This window comes from Caloenas nicobarica, chromosome 1, assembly GCF_036013445.1.
Source record: "Caloenas nicobarica isolate bCalNic1 chromosome 1, bCalNic1.hap1, whole genome shotgun sequence".
NCBI classification, from domain to species: Eukaryota; Metazoa; Chordata; class Aves; order Columbiformes; family Columbidae; genus Caloenas; species Caloenas nicobarica.
The window spans coordinates 16,214,418-16,237,068 of record NC_088245.1 but is presented as its reverse complement, the minus strand read 5'-3'; the positions used below and the strand labels follow the sequence as shown (position 1 = coordinate 16,237,068).

General features: G+C 38.5%; 1 protein-coding gene across 1 annotated transcript in view; it reads left to right on the top strand.

The window, feature by feature from the left end:
- Positions 1–456: 456 nt before the first annotated feature.
- LRRK2 (leucine rich repeat kinase 2) overlaps positions 457–22,651 on the top strand; it is a 67,891-nt gene continuing 45,696 nt past the window's right edge. Inside the window, exons 1-13 of the mRNA XM_065640529.1 lie at positions 457–732; positions 813–898; positions 5,115–5,221; positions 6,248–6,336; positions 8,220–8,354; positions 10,071–10,205; positions 13,611–13,742; positions 16,600–16,719; positions 17,918–18,042; positions 18,597–18,676; positions 19,448–19,554; positions 21,220–21,349; positions 22,289–22,413. Of these exons, the coding sequence (XP_065496601.1) occupies positions 573–732; positions 813–898; positions 5,115–5,221; positions 6,248–6,336; positions 8,220–8,354; positions 10,071–10,205; positions 13,611–13,742; positions 16,600–16,719; positions 17,918–18,042; positions 18,597–18,676; positions 19,448–19,554; positions 21,220–21,349; positions 22,289–22,413 (1,531 nt within the window). The 5' untranslated portion in view covers positions 457–572. The remainder of the gene's footprint in view (positions 733–812; positions 899–5,114; positions 5,222–6,247; positions 6,337–8,219; positions 8,355–10,070; positions 10,206–13,610; positions 13,743–16,599; positions 16,720–17,917; positions 18,043–18,596; positions 18,677–19,447; positions 19,555–21,219; positions 21,350–22,288; positions 22,414–22,651) is intronic.

The following is a 22,651-nucleotide window of genomic DNA, read 5'->3' as shown; positions in this document are numbered from 1 at the left end:
CCCTACCTCCTCACTCCCCTACCTCCTCACTCCCCTACCTCCTCACTCCCCTACCTCCTCACTCCCCTACCTCCTCACTCCCCTACCTCCTCACTCCCCTACCTCCTCACTCCCCTACCTCACCACCCAGCATGGCCTTCAGACCCTTTTATAGCGGAGAAAGGCACGACGGGGCGGAACCTATGCTCCAGCTCTGCGATTCTATTGGATAGCTCTGTTGTCAATCACCAGGAAGGGGAGAGCTGCCAGCCTGCTTGGCGCCGCCCCGGGCCCTAGCGCGAGTGACGTGAGCGCCCCCTAGTGGCAAGGGGGCAGCGCCCGCCCGCGAGGGCCGGTCCGTGGCCGCCGCCGCGTCCCCGGGGCGGCGCGGCGGGAGGGGCAGGAGGCCGCGGGCAGGGCGGCTGGAAAGGGCCGGGTGACGCCGGCCGGCCGGGCGGCACTGCGAGCGCGGCGGGCGGCTGTGGCAACGCAACGCAGCGCGGCGGCGGGGCGGGCCCGCGCCGCTCAGCCCTTGTCCCCGCGGTGGCCGCGGATGGGGTGAGGCGCCCGCCGCGGAGAGCAGCGGCTCGGCCATGGCCAGCGCCGGCCCTGAGGAGGGGGAGGCGGCGGCGAGGGACGAACAAGCCCTGAGGAAGCTGGTCGTCCGGCTCCAAAACGTCCAGGAGAGGAAGCGTCTGGAGACGCTGGTGCAGACCCTGAGCGACCTGCTGGAGCTGGCGGCCCGGCAGAGCGGTAAGCGCGGGGGCCCGGCCGCCCTGCCCCGCCCCGCCCGCCGGTCGGTCGGTAACGCGGCCTGTCTGTGTCCCACACAGCTCCCCGGCTCTTCAGCGGCAAGAACGTCCATGTGCCCTTGCTGCTGGTGGTGGACCTGTACCCGGGAGCGGCGGGCGTGCAGCAGGTACGGGCGGCGCTCGGGGGCCGGGGGGGGCCGGGGCCGCCTTCCCGCCCTCCGGCTTCGCCCCTCGGGGTGAGCCGAGCGCCGCGGTCCTTTCCCGCAGTAAAGGTGCCGCTCGGCTTATCTATTTCTTGTTAACTTGGTCTCTTCTGGGCCACTTTATGAGGTGCTGTTGGTCTCTAAAAGGGCGCTGTATCCTCTTGCGTTTAAAGGGACAAGCGTTCCAGCTTTTTGCTGATACCCTCGTTGCATCTGCATTGAAACGGCAGGAGAAGGCGATGTAGAAAATATAAATTACGCAATGCGAACACAGTATCGCACAGGCTTCTGAATTACAGTACAAATAATGTTATCTAATATATTTTTGACGTGTCGATATTAAATTTTGTCACAGTTAGACAAACTTCTGCAAAGCAGAATTGTATAATACATACGTAGTGCTATCCTAGAAGGAGAGTTGTACTAGTCCTGGTTTTTAAGGGGGAAACAATCTTTTAGGTAAAAGGAAATTCTGCAACTTGAGGTTCTGCTTTTTTACTCCTGTAACTTAACATTGGCCCGTTTAGATCAGGCGTAAGCACTTGAACAATTTGATATTGAACGTATGGTACAGACACCAGACTTGTCATAAGAAACAGTTCCTTCCTGGCAGGCAAATATTAGATTTCTGACTATGTTATGCTTAAAGGATGTTTATAAGCTCCCGATTTCTGTGCAACTCACTCGTGTTTTTTTTTTTTACTTAAGCCCATTTGTGTGGTTACAATATTTTTGGCATCTTTTACTTTTTTCAGTTCAACTAGAAGGCAAAACATAAATTATATTGCAAATGCCTCTTAAATAACAGTACATTTTAAGGGATTCTTTTTTGTCTAGTAGACCTTAGCTAGAGGTCAGAAGCATAAAATTCGGATTAAAATATGAAATTGTACTTGTGTAGTGATTAATCTGGAGTAACAGTGATCTCAAGTTTTCTTTGAAGACTAAATGCTTGTGCGAAGTCCAGAGTTTTAACTTATTTTACTACTCAATTGTCAGGTCATTAAGAAATACAGAAGGATGAATCAGCAGTTGTTTTCAGGATGAAGCATACTATGTTTATAACAATTTACAAAACCACTGCCCAAAAGTTTAGGCTAGGAAGTAAAAACTATGAAATCGAACTACAACCAGAAGTAGGTCTGAAATGACAACACAAGAATCTCAGAAGTGCATAAGGAATATAGCGATTGTTTAATTTTAACCATGTTAAAACACCTCATTCTGATTTAATATAGACTTTTAAATGAGTTTTAATCTTTTCTTTGCCTACATTTGCAGTCATGTAGTGTTTCAGTTTAGAAGTTTTGGAGCTCCTTTGCATTACTGAATTGTACTAAAGAGTGAAATTCATAGCCAGTGCAAAAGTCAAATCCTGTTCCTCATAAAATGTTGCAGGCAGCTCTTCCTTCACACCCAGGTATGATATTTACAAACATCCACAATATGTTAGCAGAGCTCTGTCTTCCTCCTTCATTCACCGCAATTCATTTACAGTCTTTGTGAATACATAGTTCTTACTTTATGGCAGTGGTGAAGTAGCCCGGATTTCAGTGCAATGTCTTTACACTAGTAATGAATGTTAATTGAATAAATGGATTAATCAACCTCTTTTGCTTTTGACATTGTAATAAAATTGACTCACATAAGAGAATAAACACAGCAAGAAACATCTGGGTAAGGATTTTCTTTCCCACCCCTCCTTAACTGGTTACAAAGCATCATGTTGTGCTGCCGTTCCACTGGCTTGAACAGAGTAAATTTGCTTAATAGATCAATATTGCAAGTACTGGTGCAAGTTGGACTACAGACACAAACCCTGCAAGCTTCTTTAGAAGTAGGAAGGTACTGGGCTGGAAAGTTAGTAGTGCCTTGAAATGAAATAGATATCTTTAAGTAAAAATGGTAATTTCTTTCTGCAGTTACTGGTTGGCACTGAGTGGAGCAGCTTAGAAACTGGAGCAAAATATGTTACACTTGAGTAAAGAGCAGTTTACAGAGCTTTATTGTCACATGTAGGAGGTGTGACCTAATATAAAATAAATTCATTGCATGCTAAAAATGAAAAGGGTCTGATTTAAAAATAACAGAGTTTCAGTGCTGCCACCAACTGTTTCTGTGTACAAGGACCCATTTAAGTGCTTGTAAGAATGTGTTTGTTTACTGTTTTTTTTCTTTCCCTATAACCTTTAGGATTTCTGTTATTTAAAAGACCCTCTCTTATGTAATAGTAAACAGACAATAAGCTCTCTGTTATCTCAGATTGTGATTTTAATATTGTGAAATAGACCACATGTCAGCAAGTCAGATGTTTCCTTTGGTCTTCTCTGGATCCACAGTTCTTATAAATGTTTGTCAATACCTAGAGTCACAACAATCCTAATAAAATGTTTAATGGAAATATAAATTCCATCAGAAACAGTTTTAATACAAAAGAGAATTTTCTAAACTCATTGAGCTAATTTTCATCAGGTTCTAAATTTTACAAGAACAGTTATGATGTCATTAAGTGGGACATGAAATTTTTACCTGATTGACTGTTACTGGTAAACTCTCTTTTTCTTGGAATATGGAAAGTTAGGTGACTACGTTACCCATCCTCTTGAGGAGGACTGATGATTGCTAAAACTGTTCTGTGCACTTATGTTTAGTCAGGACTCAGTTATGCAGACCAGCCTAATCTTTCTGAATATCCATAGTAATTCGTTTGCTGTCTCATGTAGAGCAAGTGAGAGAAGTCCATGGAAATTGCGGTGTGGTCGAGCTCAGTCTGCAGACATTAAGGTTGTAATTGGCTTAAAACATTTGTCTCTGCAAATCTAAACTGAAACAGAAACAAAACTCCTGCAGATAGTGTGAACATGGCCTGTGTTACCAAGTATGTGAAAGATAAAAGCAGAATTCCAGTTCCCAGGGATCTACATCACCTTTTTCATACTCACCAAAGCTGCCATGAAAGCTGTCTGGATTCAAGCCTGTGCTGTTCCTATGGGTTTCTCTACACTACCAGACTTGCAATTTCAAGTGTCTGGTCTTGCAGACTGCAGGGTTAGAGATCATGAACTTTGCAGTTTAACCCTTTGGAGATAGCCATTTACATTCCTGCTGTTGACTGTCCTGTCTTGACCCCTTTGTTTTACATAACTCTTCTGCGGAAAGCTGATCCAGGTACACATATAGTTTTTGAGCCATTTTCTATCATGACCCTATTCTTAAAACACACAGGCCTACTTCCGCTTTTTTTTTTCTTTTTATTTACATGGCTAAGGAAACTTTTATGCCTTGTTTTAATTCCTTTTTGAAAAATCTGCTTCATCTTGACTTTTGACATTTCTCAGTTCACTTCCTCTCTTTCAATATAGTGGGATTTTCTTGCTCATCAGTTAATCCTCTGTACAGATTTTGCTTACTGCATCCTCACTAAAGCCTATTCAATCGTATCAGCCTGCAGGCTTTCTTAAGAGAGTAGATTTCTCCAATATGGAAGACAAAAGAGGAACATTTTTTGGTTTTGGCGTTATTCAGAGATGTTTGAAAGTCAAATAATTTGCACAAGGTAGAGCAGATATTTATTAAGAACAAATTTAATTGGTTTTAGTTAATTCCTTATGATATCAAAACTTTCACTGCCTTTGTTACATTTTGAAAGCACACAGTATTGAGGACTGATGGTGAGAATATGAAATACATAGTATTGTTTAAGGATCTCATCCCCATTTAAAACATTGAACACCTTTAACAACCTATTCTTTCTCCTTACAATTTGCAAGTAAATGGCAAATTCTTATGGAAACACCTGTTCTTTACAATAACACTTGACTAGCTGTAACTGCAGAGGTCTTCCCTGGCCCATGATGACATACTGTGGATTATGTCATATTTTTTTCTCTGTCAGCATCTCTTTTAGCTATGTGCCCTTTATCCTCAAGCAGTGCTGAAGCACATTGAGCCCAATGTGTTCCTACAAGCCATGCATTCTCAATCATTAGCATATCTGTTTTACCTCTGTCTTTTAACTTTTTATGTTGTTCGTCTTGTCCTTTGTTAATTATTTTTCCCTTATTGATATAGCTAGATAACTTTTCAGAACATCTGTCTTCCAAAAGGCAAGAATATTAGAAGACAACATTGAAGTTCGACAGAATATCTGTTCTAAAATAGCTGCGTTTTTGTTTTACAGATGGGTTGGTCACTTCTTTGTAAATTAATAGAAATTTGTCCAAGTACTCTACAGAACATAGCTCCTAAGGATGTTGGGAAGGACTGGGAAGTACTGGGTGTACATCAGTAAGTATTTTGAACGCAAAGGGTCTTCTGGAATGCTTGGTTATCCTGGAAGCATATGTATGCAATGAAATATATTTATATAAATTATTACATCAGCTTCTGTATGGTCGAAGATTTTTGTGGATTTCTTCAGCCTTCAGAATGGGAGCCTCACACAAGCAGGCATCTTACCTGTGTGCATAAATACCTGATGAAGAAAGTAAAGAATGAGCCAGGCTCTTCTCACTGGTGCCCAGTGACAGGACGAGAAGCAACGGGCAAAAAATGCAACACAGGAAATTCCACTTAAGCATTACCAAAAAAAAAAACTTCAAAAATTTTTGGTTTGAGGTTGATCAAACTCTGGAACAAGTTGCCCAGAGAGGCTGTGAAGTCTCAGACCTTAGAGATGTTCAGAACTTGACAGGACATGGCCCTGAGCAATCAGATGTAGTTGACCCTGCTTTGAGCAGGGCAGTAGAAATAGGAGACCTCCAGAGGTCCTTGCCAGTCTCAACAATGCTGAGATTCTGTGGTTATCAAAGCCTTCTCTTTTAATAAACAGATGCAGTATTACCTGGATGGTCGTGTGTGTTCTTTCCAGATGTGATGAATTATATCCGTAAGCCTAAAGTAGTGAAATCAAGAGGAAGGGTACTTGTCCCATCTAATCTTAGTTGTCTAAAAATCCAGTCTGCTGTACTCCACAACCCTGCTTTCTGTAGAATAACCCCATCCTGAATGAGACTTGTCCCCTATAGAATTAATATATATAACTAATTAAAAGTAAAGTAAAATTGATAAATTAGGTGTCATTATATTAATGAAGTATGAAAATAGTTAAAACGCCAACATTATTTCATTACTAACCATAAACTGAAATAAAACTTTTTTTAAAAAATGAATCTGGAAGCTTTTAAGCTTTTGCTAATTTCTGTAACTATTTTTGGTTTCAAAGTACATGTTTGATAAAATTTTGTGTGTGTGTTAATATTTCTTTAACCACAACTCTTTTTTCCTTTTTTTTTTTTTCTTTCAAATTTCTAGGCAGATTCTTAAAATGCTTACAGTCCACAAAGGAAATATAAATCTCTCAGTAATAGGACTGAAAGCATTAAATCTACTCCTCTTGTCAGGTATTGTGTGTTTTACTTCCATACTTTGTGTAAGCCTTTAAAACACAGAACTCTGGTATAAAGCGTGCAACTGTACATGTCAGGCCTGATTTTCCTCTCTGTTTTACTCCGTAAAGTCACTTGTCATTTGTATTTGTATACAAAAAGAATACTGGTTTGCACCTTTTTAACCAGATAGAAAGGATTCTCAAATTGCAAGGCTGTGAAGAACATCACTGATTAATTTTGCCAACTTGTTGTTGGCAGAGACACAAATAGTTAAGTAAAATAAGTATGTTTTCTTACCAAAGTATACATTTGGTGACATTCTGACTTGCTTCCTTTAGTACTGGTTAGTACTTGCGAAAACAGTAAATAATTTCTGGCATTGCTGTTATTGTACTTTGCAGAGACCTGATCTTACCAGGTCCTGAGGGCTTTTCTCATAGTGCTGGGATTCTTGATCTTCTGTTGAAAGTAAAGAGAGACCCTAAAGGAGAGATTCTGCTAGTTTCGTTTGAGCTGGCATGTAATATTAGCACAAACTATTGTTAGAATAGGAATGTTTCCATTGTTTTTAGCAGGCTTTGGAATCTGCCTTATTTAAAAACTAAGGATTAGACTTCATTTTACGTAGTTAGTTATTCCAGCCCTTCAAGCTAGTGTAGGCAGCAGAGTGAGACAGACATTTTCAGAGGATGGTTCATGGTATTGATTGTGTGTTTTATAACATGAGTTAACTCTTGAACCTGTTTTCCTCTGCCTTTTGATTGTAGAGGTCTGGAGGACTAACTTAGACTGGATCCCTAACTTTTTATCTGCTGAAGTTGGGCAGTACAGGTCTCATTATAAGGCATTACACTGTGTGATTAATAATAATAGCAAAAGATGGCTCATAGTAACTGTAACTAGCAGCTTTCTTTTAGTTGTGAGGTATCATAAAGGATCCTAAACTGTTGACTATATATTCCGTAACAGTTTATTCCTGACTGCTACTTTTCTCAGCAGTTCATTAACCAAACTTAAACTCTCATTTCAGCTACCTTACTTTAGAAAAATATTGGAAATTTTATCTTGTCAGAAAAATCTCTTAGTATTCTTTATGTGTCTGTAAACTTGAATTGCACTATAGCTGGAGCTGACAGGTCAGTGTGAATGCCATATAGAGAGATCTTCTCTTAAAAAAACCAACCAAACCACACCAAAAAAAACCCAGCTGCAGCTGAAACACTGGAACAGGCATTATGATTTCTATTGTTATTGCTGTAAGCTTGAAAAATGTCATGAATATGAATCTTTTTGCCTACATGTGCTATGGAGAGGATAATATTTCTTCAGATTTTTCTTAATGTCACAAGAGCAACAGTGAGATTGTTTTTTTAGTTCAGTTTCAGGCTGAACGAATGGCTGAGAGAGTGAGAACAGGGTTTCATGACACAGATGGTCTGATTTCATGGTTCACCGTAGCTGACAGGTACATTTCAAATTCCCTATTGCTTTCATCAAGCAGTGTAGTCCTACCCTTTTTCTTCCACCAGCCTTACTTCTTAGGGCAATTTTTCAGCTTGCTATGATTGCAAAAAGATTGGTTTTGATGGGTTAATTTTCTACCAGTTTAGTGAGTTGAACTGGCTCATTGACAGGTCAGACAATTACCAAAGTAGTGCAAGGTGGGAGTGAGTGTAGAGAGGGAAGTGTCTTGGCAGGAATGTTTTAGAATGTCTCGGTTCTATTTATAATGCTACTTTAAGAGATAACATCCTCATGTGTTACACAAAAACTTGGATTTGAGCCATCAGAGTAAATTTTAAGAACGCTGTTAAAGAATATTGGATTTTAATGGTTAAGTGCAGTGCTTCAATAAAAAATAATCAGTGCAACATGTAATCTCTTCTGCTATTCAGACGTAATTGCTTTCCTGCTCTTGGAGGAAGAGGTGGATGTGTTTTCCTTGGTGTTTAATGCCATGCACACCTTCCCTAAAAATGAAGAGATCCAGGAACATGGATGTAAAGCATTACACAAACTTTTTGAGAAAGGTATTTATATCTTGTAGTTTATGAGGTTAGAAAAATGTATACATTGGGAGGGGACTGCAAATGTTTATGTAACTGCAATAAATGAATTCTTGCATTCCAAATTCCATTTTGTGTATTATATCTGTTCTTCAAATGAGTTAGCACAAAACAGGTTTTCCAAGCAGTATTGCAAATTTTCTAAATTAGAGCAATGGATATGAAATTTTTTAAAAATAAAAATGTCCCTTCATTTCTGATTCTAGAATTAACTGGAAAGATGGGATTCAACGTTAGCCAGTAACACTGGAACAAAGAGTAGTGGTATTTGATTTTAATTCTCAAAAAATGGGATTGTTTATTTAAAGACTTGAAAATTTTAGACACTTGTAACAATTCTAAAATAAAGCAAAATGTTTGCACCTTAGAAAAATATGTGATTCTGCTTTTGATCCTGATAATGCTGAAAGATGAGTATGTATCTGTATGATATTCCTGTGTTTCTGCTAAGAGATTAAGTCACCATGTACCAAATTTCTGCAAAAATTTTAGGAACTGTGTATGTAATGGCCAGAAATCCCATTGTTGTAGCAGCCTTGCTTTGCATTGAGTTTCTTGCTTTAAAATAAATACCGAGAAATCCTAGCACCCCTGCCAGGTCTGCTGTGCTACTTGGCTTCAAAGATAGTCTCCAATTCTTAGATTTTTTCTTTCTGGCACCATTTTATATTGGTTTTTTTAAGACTTCTTCCCACACATGTGTGCCTGGAATCATCTTCTGCATTCCTTCCCCTCTTCTACTCTCCCTAAATACTTTTGTCCTGCTCTTTTTTCCTTTCAATCTCCAGAAAGGTCTGAGCTTCTTAGATAGTCTGTGCATACTGTTGTTAGAGCCTGATTTTTACAGATGTACAAAGTGCTCCAGGTACAGACCTGCAGCCCTTCTTCTTGATGGCACTGCTAGTGTAACAAGTTCCTAGGCTGCCCCTGGCTACTTTTTCCTGCCTCTGAGCCACCGTGTCAGTTATTGTAATGTGAATGTTTGCCTAGCCTTAGCTTGAACCAGATTCAAAAAATGGTTCTGCTTACAAAATTCAAAATGTGTTGCTCTTTCTCAAGCTGGATCAGTTTCCTTATCTGGTTCATTGCACAGCTACGCAGTTAGGTCAGCACGAATTACAGGGGGTAGGGATGGAAAAACCTGAAGCCATTATTACAATGGAGATAAGGTATTATTAAAGCATGGCTGTAGTGTTTATAGGAAGAACTCCATTATTAAAAAAAAAAAAAGTTGAGAAGTGAAATAAAATCATGTAGTATGCAAAACAGCATTCCGTTAAATTGTTTTCATTGTATGTTTAGCCTTTCCTTGACTTATATACTGTCTTGGTGAGGAATATCTGAAGTTCATGCTGTGAAAAAGACCAGAAGACTTTTTTTTTTTTAAATACTGGTTCATAGTGCAGCATTTAGAAGTCAGAACTCAGTTACATAAAGTGTAGGCTGGAAAAAGTAGCTTTAAAGTAGCTAAAAAAGCAGCTCAGTTTTATAAAGTAGCTCAGTTTTAGTAAAAGGAGTTGTAACTATGGAAGATTGCAGGAAGGGAGAATACCCTACTTCTGTGAAACTTAGAAAATAAATATAAGAAAACTTGATAAATACAGTTGTCTTTCTCATGTTGTACCAGGATATGAACTATTTCCTCGAAACATACTTTCTCTCTCTTGCTTTTTAATTTAGTTCCAGAAGAGCAGCTGACTGAATTTGTTGAGAGCAAAGATCATATGATCATACTGAAAGTATTTAAAGAGTTTCCAACGAAAGAAGAGGTGATTCTTCCAGCACTTTATTCATTACATTCTTTAGCTGGTCCATGTAAGTGCATTATTGGAAGTTTTTTCAATTCCTCATCTCCCGTAGCGTGCATCAGCTCACCTCAATTTTTGGTAATCTTTCAGTAATTGTAAAAAAACAGTGAGAACCGGTTGGGAGCTGCCGGACAAATCGCTTTTCTGTTTTTCTTTGGGAAATAGTGATTTGTAATTTTTCATGGGAAATTTTCATATTCAGGCATTCTGATAAAGCTGAACTCTCTCTTAAAGAACAGAGACTGTCTTCTGCTTGGAGTAAGTTGTAATGAAGATGCTCATCATGGTTTTAGAGGTCAGAGTTCCAAGACCCTGCCCTGTCTTCTGTTAATGCTTGACAAATAAGATATATTTGTTGACTAAATAAATCTTCAGTGAGTTTGGGTAGCAGGTAAAGAACACTGTTGGCAGAGGCTGTGCCTCAATGGGAAAATCACCCACACAAATCCAATGGCCAAGGCTGAGAAAACGTATCTGGGCCCCGACATCCCTCTCTGATCAGTCAGTGAGAAGCATTTGTAGCACGGCACACGTTATAGAGTCTTAAGTGTCCTCGGGTGTTGTGGAACAAGACTGGAAGAAAATGTCTTCATTATGTCTTGTCTTCTGACAACAGCCATCCCTGTTGTGGGCAAAACCAGGTCCTGACAAATGTGCTTGATGATTTGTGTCAGTTTGTTGACAGCAATTTGATCTTGTTGATACAGAGTCAGCTCTTGACAGCTTTCTGCTGGTAAACACAGTTCTGGCAAGCATAGAGCAGGGTCCTGCTCCCCATGCCTTCCGCGAGGTACAGAATGTTGTACTTTTGCAGACATGATTCCTCACAAAGCTTTGCTTATCCATCCTGTCTGGTGCTGTGGGGACGGTGCTGACACCATGTATGCCCCAAAACAAGAACTAGACTAGAGTATCCCACATTTCATCAGGCTCCAAGCTATTTAATTTCTGTTTCTCAACTCTTCCAGTTTGTGTTTAAAAAGTTAAATACTCCTTTAGCCAGAAGTAATTTTACCCTAGCCCAGAAGTTACTGCCATTTTCTAAGGAAGAGTATGCCAGATTTTAAGTGCTTTTTAAAATAGTACAAAGCATAACAAGAGAAGGGCATGACAAAGACCTGCTCTGAACTATGTATTAATATTTATTTGGGGGTTATCACTCTCATTTCTGATATGAAAGATTGAAAATAGCGAGAGAAACAGCCTGCAAATGAGCATGCAAATCTAGGCTAATTTTGCCAACATTCATACTCTTGGTCTGTGACATCCCACAATACCACCAAGAAAATGTATTCCTTTAAGGCCACCATGAAGAAAATCATCCACTGTAAGTCCACACTCTAGCTTATCTAGTAGTAAAATATTTGTCTCTCCATGCCATGAAGTTCAATTCTCTATTCCAAATGAATTAACATCAAGGATTTGTACCTCACTGTGCCTTCTTTCACTAATACAGATGTAGACTTTGTGGAACAAAGTGTCATGAGAAACTGAAGGGTAAGAGTTTATTGCAATGTGGTACCAGAACTCTCTTAAATCTCATTACTTCAATGAAATGAGAAAATGCTTTGCTGCCATCTGTCCTCCAACGTCCATAGGAGGGTGATGAGTCACAGAATATTCACCATCTAAATGGTGTTAATAGTCACAGACAGCCATCCAGGCTTCTCCTGTGTTTGATGGGGCAAAACAGGCACCTGGAGAGGAAATTTAGCTACCCCTGGGAGAGGTATCTGTTACAGGTGCGATCAGTTGCCATACAGAGTGCTCAGATCTCTTAATCACTTGTGAGAACCTAGATGACCAGGTTTTGGTGGTGAAGATTAAATGAGATCCATTCTACCTCCTTTTCTTTAGTTTGTTCTGGGAAATGATGGCTCCCTGCAAATGTACCATTCGTTGGTTCTTGCAGAGTAAACATGCAGTTAATTATTCTCTCACTGTAGTAAACAATTTTAGAATCTTCTGAGTATTTTAATACATTTATAATTGTCACCTGTGAAATGATAACTTACTGTGAAGTGATCCAATACGATTTTGTGGAACATACCTTTAAGAAGGTGTTTTCAGTTGAGAATGACATTAATAAATTGCTGTCATCTTAAAGCATTGTGAAAGGTACCTTCCTTCACTATGAAACAGAATGCTTCAGAAATGCTTCCCACTCAACACTTGCTTTTTCAATTTACAAAGTATCATTATTTAATATTCAGAGATACATTATTGTGAAGATATCCCACAGCTTTGAAAAGACTAATTATCTTCAGTAATACAGTTGTTAATATTGCTTTTACATTTTATACAGGAAAACCAAGCTGTTGAAAGAATGAGTAAGAAAGTTTATAGACCTCAGCAGAATAATGCTAATTCCCTTGGAGGGATTTTGTCAAAGATTTTTTGGGTTCATATTCTGTCTCATACCCTGAATAGACATACTACAAGGATGCTTTTGTATGCTGTTTTTTAGCTGCCATTATGCTGTTTTGCGTGAAATTACTGCATGTGGGATCTCTCTGTCCTCAGTAGGAGGGGACACATCCTGTCTTTGTACTGGCTCATGTGAGTGTCCTGTTGGTTTCTGTACCTGGCCTGCGTAAGAAGCAGTAAATAGGGTGAGGGTGACCCAGCACCAGCACAGTTTGCCCAGAGGGGCTGTGGAATTTCCAACCTTGAACATACTCAGAAGCTATCTGGCCATGGTCCTGGGCAACCAGGTCTAGGTGACCCTGCTTGCGCAGGGGTTTGGCCCATATGACCTCCAGAGCTGCCTTCCAGCACCAGCCAGTCTGTGAAATATGGAATTTGCAATGAATTTCAAAATATTGCAGGAGCATTAGATGAACATTACTGTACCCTCAGTACACAGTAGGTGTACAGTAGAACTAATTTAAAATAATAACTTGCTAACTTCCGCCTAAAAAGGAAGGAACACTTAGAAAAATGTGATTAAATTAAATAAATTCCATTATTAGCAAAAACCATTTCTAAATCGTTTCTTAATTGTATGTCTCTGGGAATATTGCTGAAATACTACAAAATGTTTACCTGTTCACAGTCATTGTTAAAAACACCATTTATAAGATTCAATTAATATTTATAAAACAATTTGTTCAGCTTTAAGAAAAATGTTACATAAGAATAGTTTGTGAGGTAGTTTCTTTTACATGGCCTGTTACGGAATAGAACAAATCCATGAATGTTAATATGGACTCTGAACTTAATGAATTATTTCCAAGTGTTGGTAGTGTCTTCTATGGCAATACCAAGAAAAAATTGCCACCTTGCTCTCGAGTTGCAAGGCAAAAACTGAAACATAGGCCCAGTTTTCTAAGTAAATCTATTTAAATAAAGTCTGAATTAGAACAAGTTTGTTTGGTTTTACTTAAGAAGCAATTCTTGTTTCTTTCTTTAGCCAGCAATGTTGAAGTGCTCATGTCTGGAAACGTTCGCTGCTACAACGTTATAGTGGAAATGATGCAAAGCTTCCCCAATAGTGAAACAGTTCAGGAAGTGAGTTGCTGTTTGTTGCATAAGCTCACAGTGGGTAAGTTCACAAAGTTATTTACAGTCAGCTTGCTTTGACTCTGTAAGAGCTGGACTTAAATGACAGCAACTGTTACAGGCAAGGAGAAAACTACTATTCCAGTTACTCCTCAGAGGTGTATAGTTCCATGTCTCTAATGCTGTAAACATACTGACCACAATGAATATGGTGTCCTTTTGTGTTAAACATTAGTAACAATGACAGAAGCTGCCATAAAAGACTAGAGTGGGGGAAAAAAATGAGACAAAAGAGTGGGAGAAGCACAAGATGAGCATGGGAGATAATAAATCTCATTCTATATAAAGTTACTATGGAAAGGAAGAAAAATTCTTCTAGATTTCTTTCATGAAGTGGCAATGCAGAGTGTGTGAGAAACAACTGGTGCTAGAGGATTGCCTGAGAGGTATTCTCCAAGGCTGTGTTTTAGCTTCTTGCAATGCATTTACCTTTAGAGGCCTGTGCTGCATTCCTGCCCAGCTGTGGTGCCGGTCCCACTGTGCTGCAGCAGTGAAAGAACCACTGGTTCCTGGACCTCCCTTGCCTTGGGCAACAGTACTTTATCTGGGCTAACACGGGCTAGTGATACATCAAGAGAAATGATGGCAATATCAAAAGGGATTTATTGTGCCTCTAAGCAGCTCTGTGCTCTCTCTCGCCACTATAATAAGCTGATCTGAGCAGTTGCAAGGACAATGTAATTGGAAGTTCAAATGAAAATAAATATGATTTTCCCCCTGCTGCACAGAAAAAGACTGTGAATAGCTGCCCGAGGAGCTCACACTTCATGACAGGTTCTTCATCAGCCAAGGTCTTTCTCTTGAATTGGACTTTCCCGTTCTTGCAGGTGGTGGCTTGAAGCTACTGCAGATGTTGGTACCTGTGCATGACTCCCCTTAATCAAGTCAGTCCCATCCTTTCACCATCTGTTTCTGCTTCTTCATGCAGATATTGTAGAAAATACAGATCAAACTTGAGTGCAATCCAGAACAACTTCCAGTTCCCCTTCAGAAAGCCAAATAAAAATTGCAAGAAAATGTGGTGGCCACTGATGTGGTGTTTACAGTTTTTTGGCAAGAGATGATGTTACCATTGAATGGTTTCCTGTCCAAGGCTAGCTGAAGATAGGCAGGGAAGCCCAGCACTTGTGGGGACACAGCAACTCTGTTGACATGCCTTAATCTTGCCCTGAGCATGACCAGCCGGGTTTCAGTCACACGTTTGTCATGCATTTGTGCTGACTAACAAGTAATAGTGGCAGCCACGAGATCATTTCTTCTTTCAGCATAACAGATGTCCTTCATCTTGATAAGGAGCCACTTCAGGAGAGTTATGGGAAGAGGTGTCCACAGCACCACACAGTTAGGGAAACAGATGTGAAATTGCTATGTGCTCCTGGAAATAGTCTGGAAGATTTCCACATAGCCAGTGTGGCTTCCCAGGTTATTCTCATGGACACTGTCTTCACATGTTCACTGGCAGTGAAATCATAAAGTCAGCATCTCCTGCCTTCCAAAATCACCATCATGTGTTCTTGCTAGTCTGGTAATGACTGTCCCAGGCTTGACTGTCATCAGAATTTTAACTGACTGATACCTGTTTGGCCAGACACAAACCAACATAATTACTCATTACATAGCCTAAGAGCATTAATTTATGTGTGGTAAGTAATGTATTTACACAAACATACTATTTGCATTAAAATATGATAAGAAAGAGCAATGCTGATATAACATGACCACGCTACTACAGAGTAAGAAGAAAAATACTGTTTCCAGTTGCACTTGTAATAGGATTTAAGGCCAGGGTTTTAGAATGGTGAATCTGGAAAGGACTTGCCTTAAAGTCTGTTCTTTAGAATTCTGTTAACTTGGTCTAATTGAACCAAATTATAAAACATTGGGAGAGGTACTTAGCTCCCAGAGAAAAATCTAGATGTTGATGGTAGTCGGCACCTACAGGGCTCTGAACCAGACCTGAGGGAAAGAAATGAGGTTAGCTTTTCTTCTGTAATTATATTTTTTTTAGGTTCAAATATGGGAGACTTCTTAGTTTCATGCATAATCTTTCACACCTTACCTGAAGGGTTTGAGAAACACCGATAGATTTTAATTTGACTTTTTACGTTGCTAGTGTGATTCTCATTTTTACTAATCAAGAATTAAACAAAATTGGATACCAATATAGAAACTATAGCTATCAAACTCTATTTTACAAACAGAATGTTGCCGAATTATTTTATGCATTATACTTGTTTTTACAACAAATGGGAAAGTTATTTTCATTTGCTTGCTTTTTGCAGAATTCCTTATATTCAACCTCTAATATAAAATACAGTACAGGCTATGATAAAAGTTATGCTTTAAATACATTTGTCATCAAAAGGTAATTCTTTCTGCTATTCCAGAATGTATGTATTCTGTATTTATAATGCTGACCTTGATCTACTTAATAAGGAGGGCAAAAACAGAGGGCAAAACAGGGTTAAACCACTTGCTCAATAGGATAAATCAAAACATTGCAGGAATTCAAGACTGGGACTTCGTTTGCTTCCTGGCAGGAAGTCTGCAAGTGATACACTGACTGTATTTTTCTAATTTTGATGACAATGTGCACTTCTTTTTTGCATTAAACCTCAGTCTTTTGTAAAAAAAACCACAAAGGACCTAGACCCCAACTGTTTTTTGTCCTTGACCTCTCTGTTCCACAAGTAAAACATTGTTGTGTCATGCTCTATAATAAGAAATCCAACATTTGCTACAGACAAAGTTTGTGCGTTGTGTGCTGAGAAATTTATGCTAAATGTGTATAAAACTCTACATATGTGTTTATATTCATTTAATATCTCGTTTCTTTTCAGGAAATTTTTTTAATATCCTTGTATTACATAAGGTTCCAGAAGTCATTGTGAAGGCTGTTAAAACGTATCCTGAAAATGCAAAGTTACAAGCTGCAGGTCTCAGTTGTTTAGCTCTTCTGAGTAAGTAAATTCCTTTCTAAATGCATAAATAAATTACGTCATTTATCTGTCCACTTCTTAATTTTTTTGTACTGGTGATTTCCTGTAATCATTTCAAACTCCATTTCTTCAACATGAAAGCCTCAGGCAGGATCGCTTTGACAGAGCTAGATTTCCTGCATGCTCACAGTTTGTTGTTTGACTGTGACATGGCTGTGTCCAAACTATGTGCCTGACATCCTCACAGTGTTCAGAGCCAGTAAGTTATGTTCGCAGATCTTATCAAAGCAACCTGTTTGTCCATAGGCAAATATTGGATAATGCCTAATTAGAGTAAAATCTCTAGAGATAACAGAACTTTGATGCATTGTTTGCCATGTGTGACAGTACTCATTACATTGTGGCAGTTGATAGCAGCACCAAATCAATGCTTGTGCTTGAGTTCTGAAATCAATTAAGAAATTTAAACTTTTCCTTGAGTACACTCTAGCTATTATTTTGAAACAGAAGTTAGTTAGCTAATGGCAAAAAGACAAATACCTGATCCTCTTAGTCTTTGTGTTATTGTCCCATACGGAAGTCAGTAGTAATACTGTTTGAGAGTCCCCGAAATAGTAAAGATTAGAAATCAGTATACACTCCAGTAAGCTTCAGATATTATGGTCATATGTAGTATGACCGTACGTACATATTTTTGATGACTTTTTTTTTTCCTTAAATGCTGAAAAATCACAGGTATGAAGTGATTTCTTTTAAGTTCTGTTGCACTTTCTGGGACCACATATTTCTCTCTTAGCAACTACAATTTGCATTTTGTTTTCTTAATGGCACTGCTTCAGAGTGTAGATGGCTCTGTGATAAGTGGTTACATGCAAATGTATCAGTTATATTTTATATCTGTGGTATTCTGTATGTAAATACACACAAAGAAAAAGGATGTGCAGGTCTTTTCAGAGCCTGAGCATTGACTGATCTGTAACTATGTATCTAATTTACTACACTATAATGAAGGGGGTTAGTCCCTTTATAACCTTAAAGACATTTTTCAAATCTGTCCTAGAGTTTATGTCAAAAGACTTCTCCGTCCCCTGAAAAGGCTAACGCTCCCACTGATTTTTGCACATAGGCAGTGTGACCACCTTCATGACTACAAGAAGGTTAAGACATAATTGTTTTGTTTTCACAATCAGAATTTATTGTAAATATTTTTTATTTCAAGCTGAAACAATATTCCTAAACCGAGACTTAGAGGAAAGAAAAGAAGAGGAGGAGGAAGAAAAATTATGCTGGTTGGAAGCATGTTACAGAGCATTAGAACTACACCGAAAAAACACAGATGTGCTGGTGAGAATTTTTGGATGATGGGGGTATGGAAAGACTGCATTATGCATTAAATAAAATGTTTAGCAACATCTTTTTCTCCTGTACATCCTCGGGCAAACAAGGTCTTAAGGACTGGATTAGATTTAGAATAATCTTAAGCTTTCTTGCCTTTCTTGTTTTTATTCACCTCCACTGGTTTCAGTTACTTTTTTGGATCAAATGCAGGTAGTTGAGACTTGTAACCTGAAACTTTGGCCATCCAAAGATTGTTGTTTACTTAGCTCCTCTGTATACAGCAGCAAAACAGAGGCCCATCAACAGCAGAATTAATCTCGGCCTAAAATAGGTGTCAAAATGCAAATCAAACAATGAGATCCTGGCACATGTTTGTAGCTCAGACCTATCCCTGCTATAAAGAATGTGACAGTCCACACTTTGTTGTATTTCTACACAAAGCACCTTGTATCTTTGTCATGAACTGAAAAACAGTCGAACTATTTAAATTTTTCGTATGTTTTTGATATTCTCAAGGCATATTGTCTTAATCCTTTTGTCTCCTCTTGGTTTATATTTAGGAGGCCGCATGCTGGGCTTTGAAAAATCTGTTTCTGTATCAACGCAACCTTCATGAGAAGATTGGAGATGGAAATAATCAGTCAGTGTTAATATCTTGAACTGTATTTTTGGAAATGAAAAAAATAGAAGCCTACTATTAGGGCATTTGGGGTCTCATGTTTCAATTATTTTTTATTTTTCTTTCTTGTTTTCTAAAACATGATGAAATGCATGGTGACAACACCACTCAGGAAAGTTTCTTTCTTGAAAAGCGTACTAACCTTGACTCTGGCAAAATTGCTACTGTTTTAATAGAGAGTCAGAACACAGCCTAATGGGGCTATTTTTTACAGTTCACAAGGAATTTCTTCTTCAGTTGCAACAAGGATAGAGAGGATGAAAGAATGTAAGAGTAAGGGAAATGGAGACAATTAAGATAGCTGCTACATAAGTAGCATGGTAAAGCAGTGCTCGTTTTTCCACCAATCAGATGAAAGGGCATAGTAGAGGGGGTGCTGCCTCATCAGGGAGAATCCAGGCATGCATAAAACACAGTCTTTCATTTCAATTAAACTATTTCTCAGAGTTGCTTAAAGTTTTAATCATTCAAATATTTGTAAGCCTGTTTCAATACTCCTTTCTGGACCTCAAGTCCAGAAAGCATGGTTCAAACTGAATTCAGTGATATTCAGAGTAGGCTAAATATACGTATTTTGCAAAGGGCTTTCAGTCAGCCGTTGCTCTGGAAACATATTAGAAGCCAAGTGCAATCATCTGAAAATTTAATTATGTTGCTTAATAACTTCTTAGGAAACTGAACTACAATTATGAAGTAACTGCTGTAATAAGGTCATTTGTCTCTCTGTGAAAGGTTCCCAATAGACAGGGCAGTGATGCTCTCCATGCTGATGCACTCCTCTTCAAAAGAAGTGTTTCAGGCAGCTGCTAGTACCTTGGCAATTTTGTCACAACAAAATGGTAAGGGCATTCAATTATCTTTTCTTTCTAATTCAGCAGAACGTTTTTGCTTTAATATTAAAGAATATTTAGTGTGCTGCTGTATGAACAGAGTATTCCCTGTGATTAGAATATTATGCAGTCGTGTTTAGTAGGAAGTTTATTCCTTGCTTTGAAAAAGCTATTGTTGGCTCGTGTCAAAGAGAGTATGTGGAAATAAAGAGCTCACTGCCAGTTTATGTGTTGCAATTGCTATTCTTTGGAGCAGGGGACATGAAAAGAGTGTGTTCTCTTTGTATGCTTGTTTAAATATTTATCACGTTTGAACTTCATCAAGAGCAGCATTTGTTGAAAATCACGTGAATAGGGATTACAGCCCGACAAATACCATATTCTTGCTTGACACAGGCGATCTGAGCAGTCCTTTTGACTTCAGTGAATCCAATCGTGTAGAAATTTAAGCATGTGCGTAACAGTTTTCAAGATTGCATTAGTCCTGACTGTGTCCCTAACATGGTTTCCTAACTTTTTTCAGTTTGCAGGCCCCCTCAAAATTTTTCAGTGGAGATGTAGAGCCACGTGTAGAGTATTTAAGCCTACTGACAGTTGGCCTGCTTTTATTAGATACCTTTCCCAGAACCCTTTGAAATTATTATGGACCTCAAGTGGTTTGTAGACTGCCCATTGAAAACCACTGGCTAGATAGGAAGATAAAGACTAGCAGTTAATTCCGGTTCCCTAGGTGAGAAAGCGTTGTTTTATCACTAGGTTACATAGCCATCCAAGTACGTAAAACCTAGCAATGAAAAGGTTTTATAGTTATTTATGAGATAAATATATATCTATATGAAGAAATAGATCTCATAAATGTATGCATACTGTTATCATATATTATACCAGGTACTTTGGTAACATGTTACTGACAAGTGGGCTTCTGATTCCTTTTAGAAATCTAAAGCAAATTTTTATTTTGTCTTTTTTTTTTCCCCTTCTTTTTTCCCCCTAAATGAATGTGCTTACACCAGAAATTATAGACACAAATAAGCTTAATAAAACCCTCTGGCATCATGCAATATTGCTTCAATTAACCATTTGAAATGGATATACTGAACTGGGAAAGACAAGAATTGGTGGTAGTTACTATGATAATGTAGAATATTTTTATAGTGTTCTGATCTGTATTGGTTACAGTTATAGCTACAACATGTGCTTGGATATTGAATTTTTAAAAAATGAATTAACAAACTAAATAGAGTGAACAAATATTTCATTTTTGAAGCATTATTTTGGAAGGTAGAAGGTTTTTTGAAAGTTCTAAATTCTTGTTTTCCTACATGAACACAGAATGCGGTTAAGAGGAAAATTTGTTTAAGAATAAACAATTTTGAAAATAAAAGTAAAGCCATACATTCTCCTTCCCTTAAGTTAACTTTATGTAAGTACAAGTAGCAGATGTGTTTAAACTTATTAGGCATTCAGGAATTATAGTGCTTTTGATTAATCTGTGTAAATAGAAGTCACCTTTAGCTCAACTTGTTTCCCATTCTAATTTATACTTCCATAAATATTGCATTTGGTGAGAAAAAATATTGAAAAAAAGGGGAAAAAGTTAGCAGGTCTGTTGGTTTTGAGAACTGGTCATGATGAGAGATTTACTTATAGGATGCTTGCTGTTTTGTGTTGTAGTAAATATTAGGAAGACGCTTTTGGCTAAAGGAATGCACATGAATGTTTTGGACATAATGAGGAAACATCCACATTCTCCTGAAGTAGCTGAAAGTGCCTGCAGGATTCTGAATCATGTTTTTGAAGGAAGGTAATGTACTTAGAAATACATGGCCACTTCCAAAGTGAAAGTTGGTGAGATTCAGTGCTGTAAGTGATTACATTTAAATTAGTGACTGTTTCACTGACAGCCCTCTTCAAGACATTGAATTTTTTAAGCCATGTAGCACATGCCCAGGTGGGTGTGTGGGGAGCTGCAGGTTCTTCCTTTCGTGGTTCTCAAGCAGTGAGGTTTGAATAAACTGTTGCTAGGTGGTCTCCTCTCCTGTTAGCCACACTGAGTTCCAGTGAGAACTAAGACATTTCCCACAATATTAACTCTGATTATTTAAATAACATTGTGTTAATATTACTTTCGTGTTGGCTTTTGCAGATGCTCTAGAACATGACTGGAAAATAAATCTTGTGACTCATAAATACTGGTATACAGGATGGGAACGTGATTCTAAGTGAATTAGTGGCCTTTGGCTACTGTCATTTCTAGGAGTGCTAATGACATTGAGATTTTTTTTTTCCTTCAAGATTAGAATATGACATGACTGATACTTTTCTGTTTATTCTACAAGTATGTCTCAATTTATCAGTACTTTATGACAGTTGTGGAGCACTAAATTAAGGAAAATGTGTCTTCTCTCATATCTAGACTGGAGTCAAAGTGAAATATGTGAATCCACCACTCATCCTGAATGAAATACTGTACTCTCTGTGGATCACTGTTCTGGACTGAATTGAAAATTACCTCTTGGTAACCTAGAATGGAATTAGTTACATAGACTGAATTCATGGAATAGCATGAAAAAAATATATTTGCTATGATGAAGAAAAGTGCTGTAGTTTGATATATATTTCGTAGCTCCAACCAGATTTACAGTGTTCTAAAAGGTTATCACACAGTGTTAATTAAGGAAGGAAATAAATGTAAAATTTAGAAATGCATTCTTTTTATTTATATTATAAACAATATTTTCAGTTTTCCTCATCTGGATACAATGACAGTAGCTGCATCAGAAGTTGTAAAAGCCATGAGGAAACATGAAAAATCACTCTCTGTACAACTGGAAGCACTTCGAGTCCTTTTACACTTTATGATGCCTGGTAAGTCATCTAAAAATATAAACAGTGTGGCATCATACACCAAATCAGAGAATAGAATTAGGTAGCTGGGGTTTATGTAATGAGACAACCTTCAATGGGACTTCACAAAATTTACTGGAGACATAGCAGAGAGCAGCTGTAACTCTTTAAGAACATACAAGGTGGAGGAAAACTTTTGAGGTATTGAACGTAACAGACCAAAATTATCCCTCTGATTTCCTCTCTACTTTATCAGTGA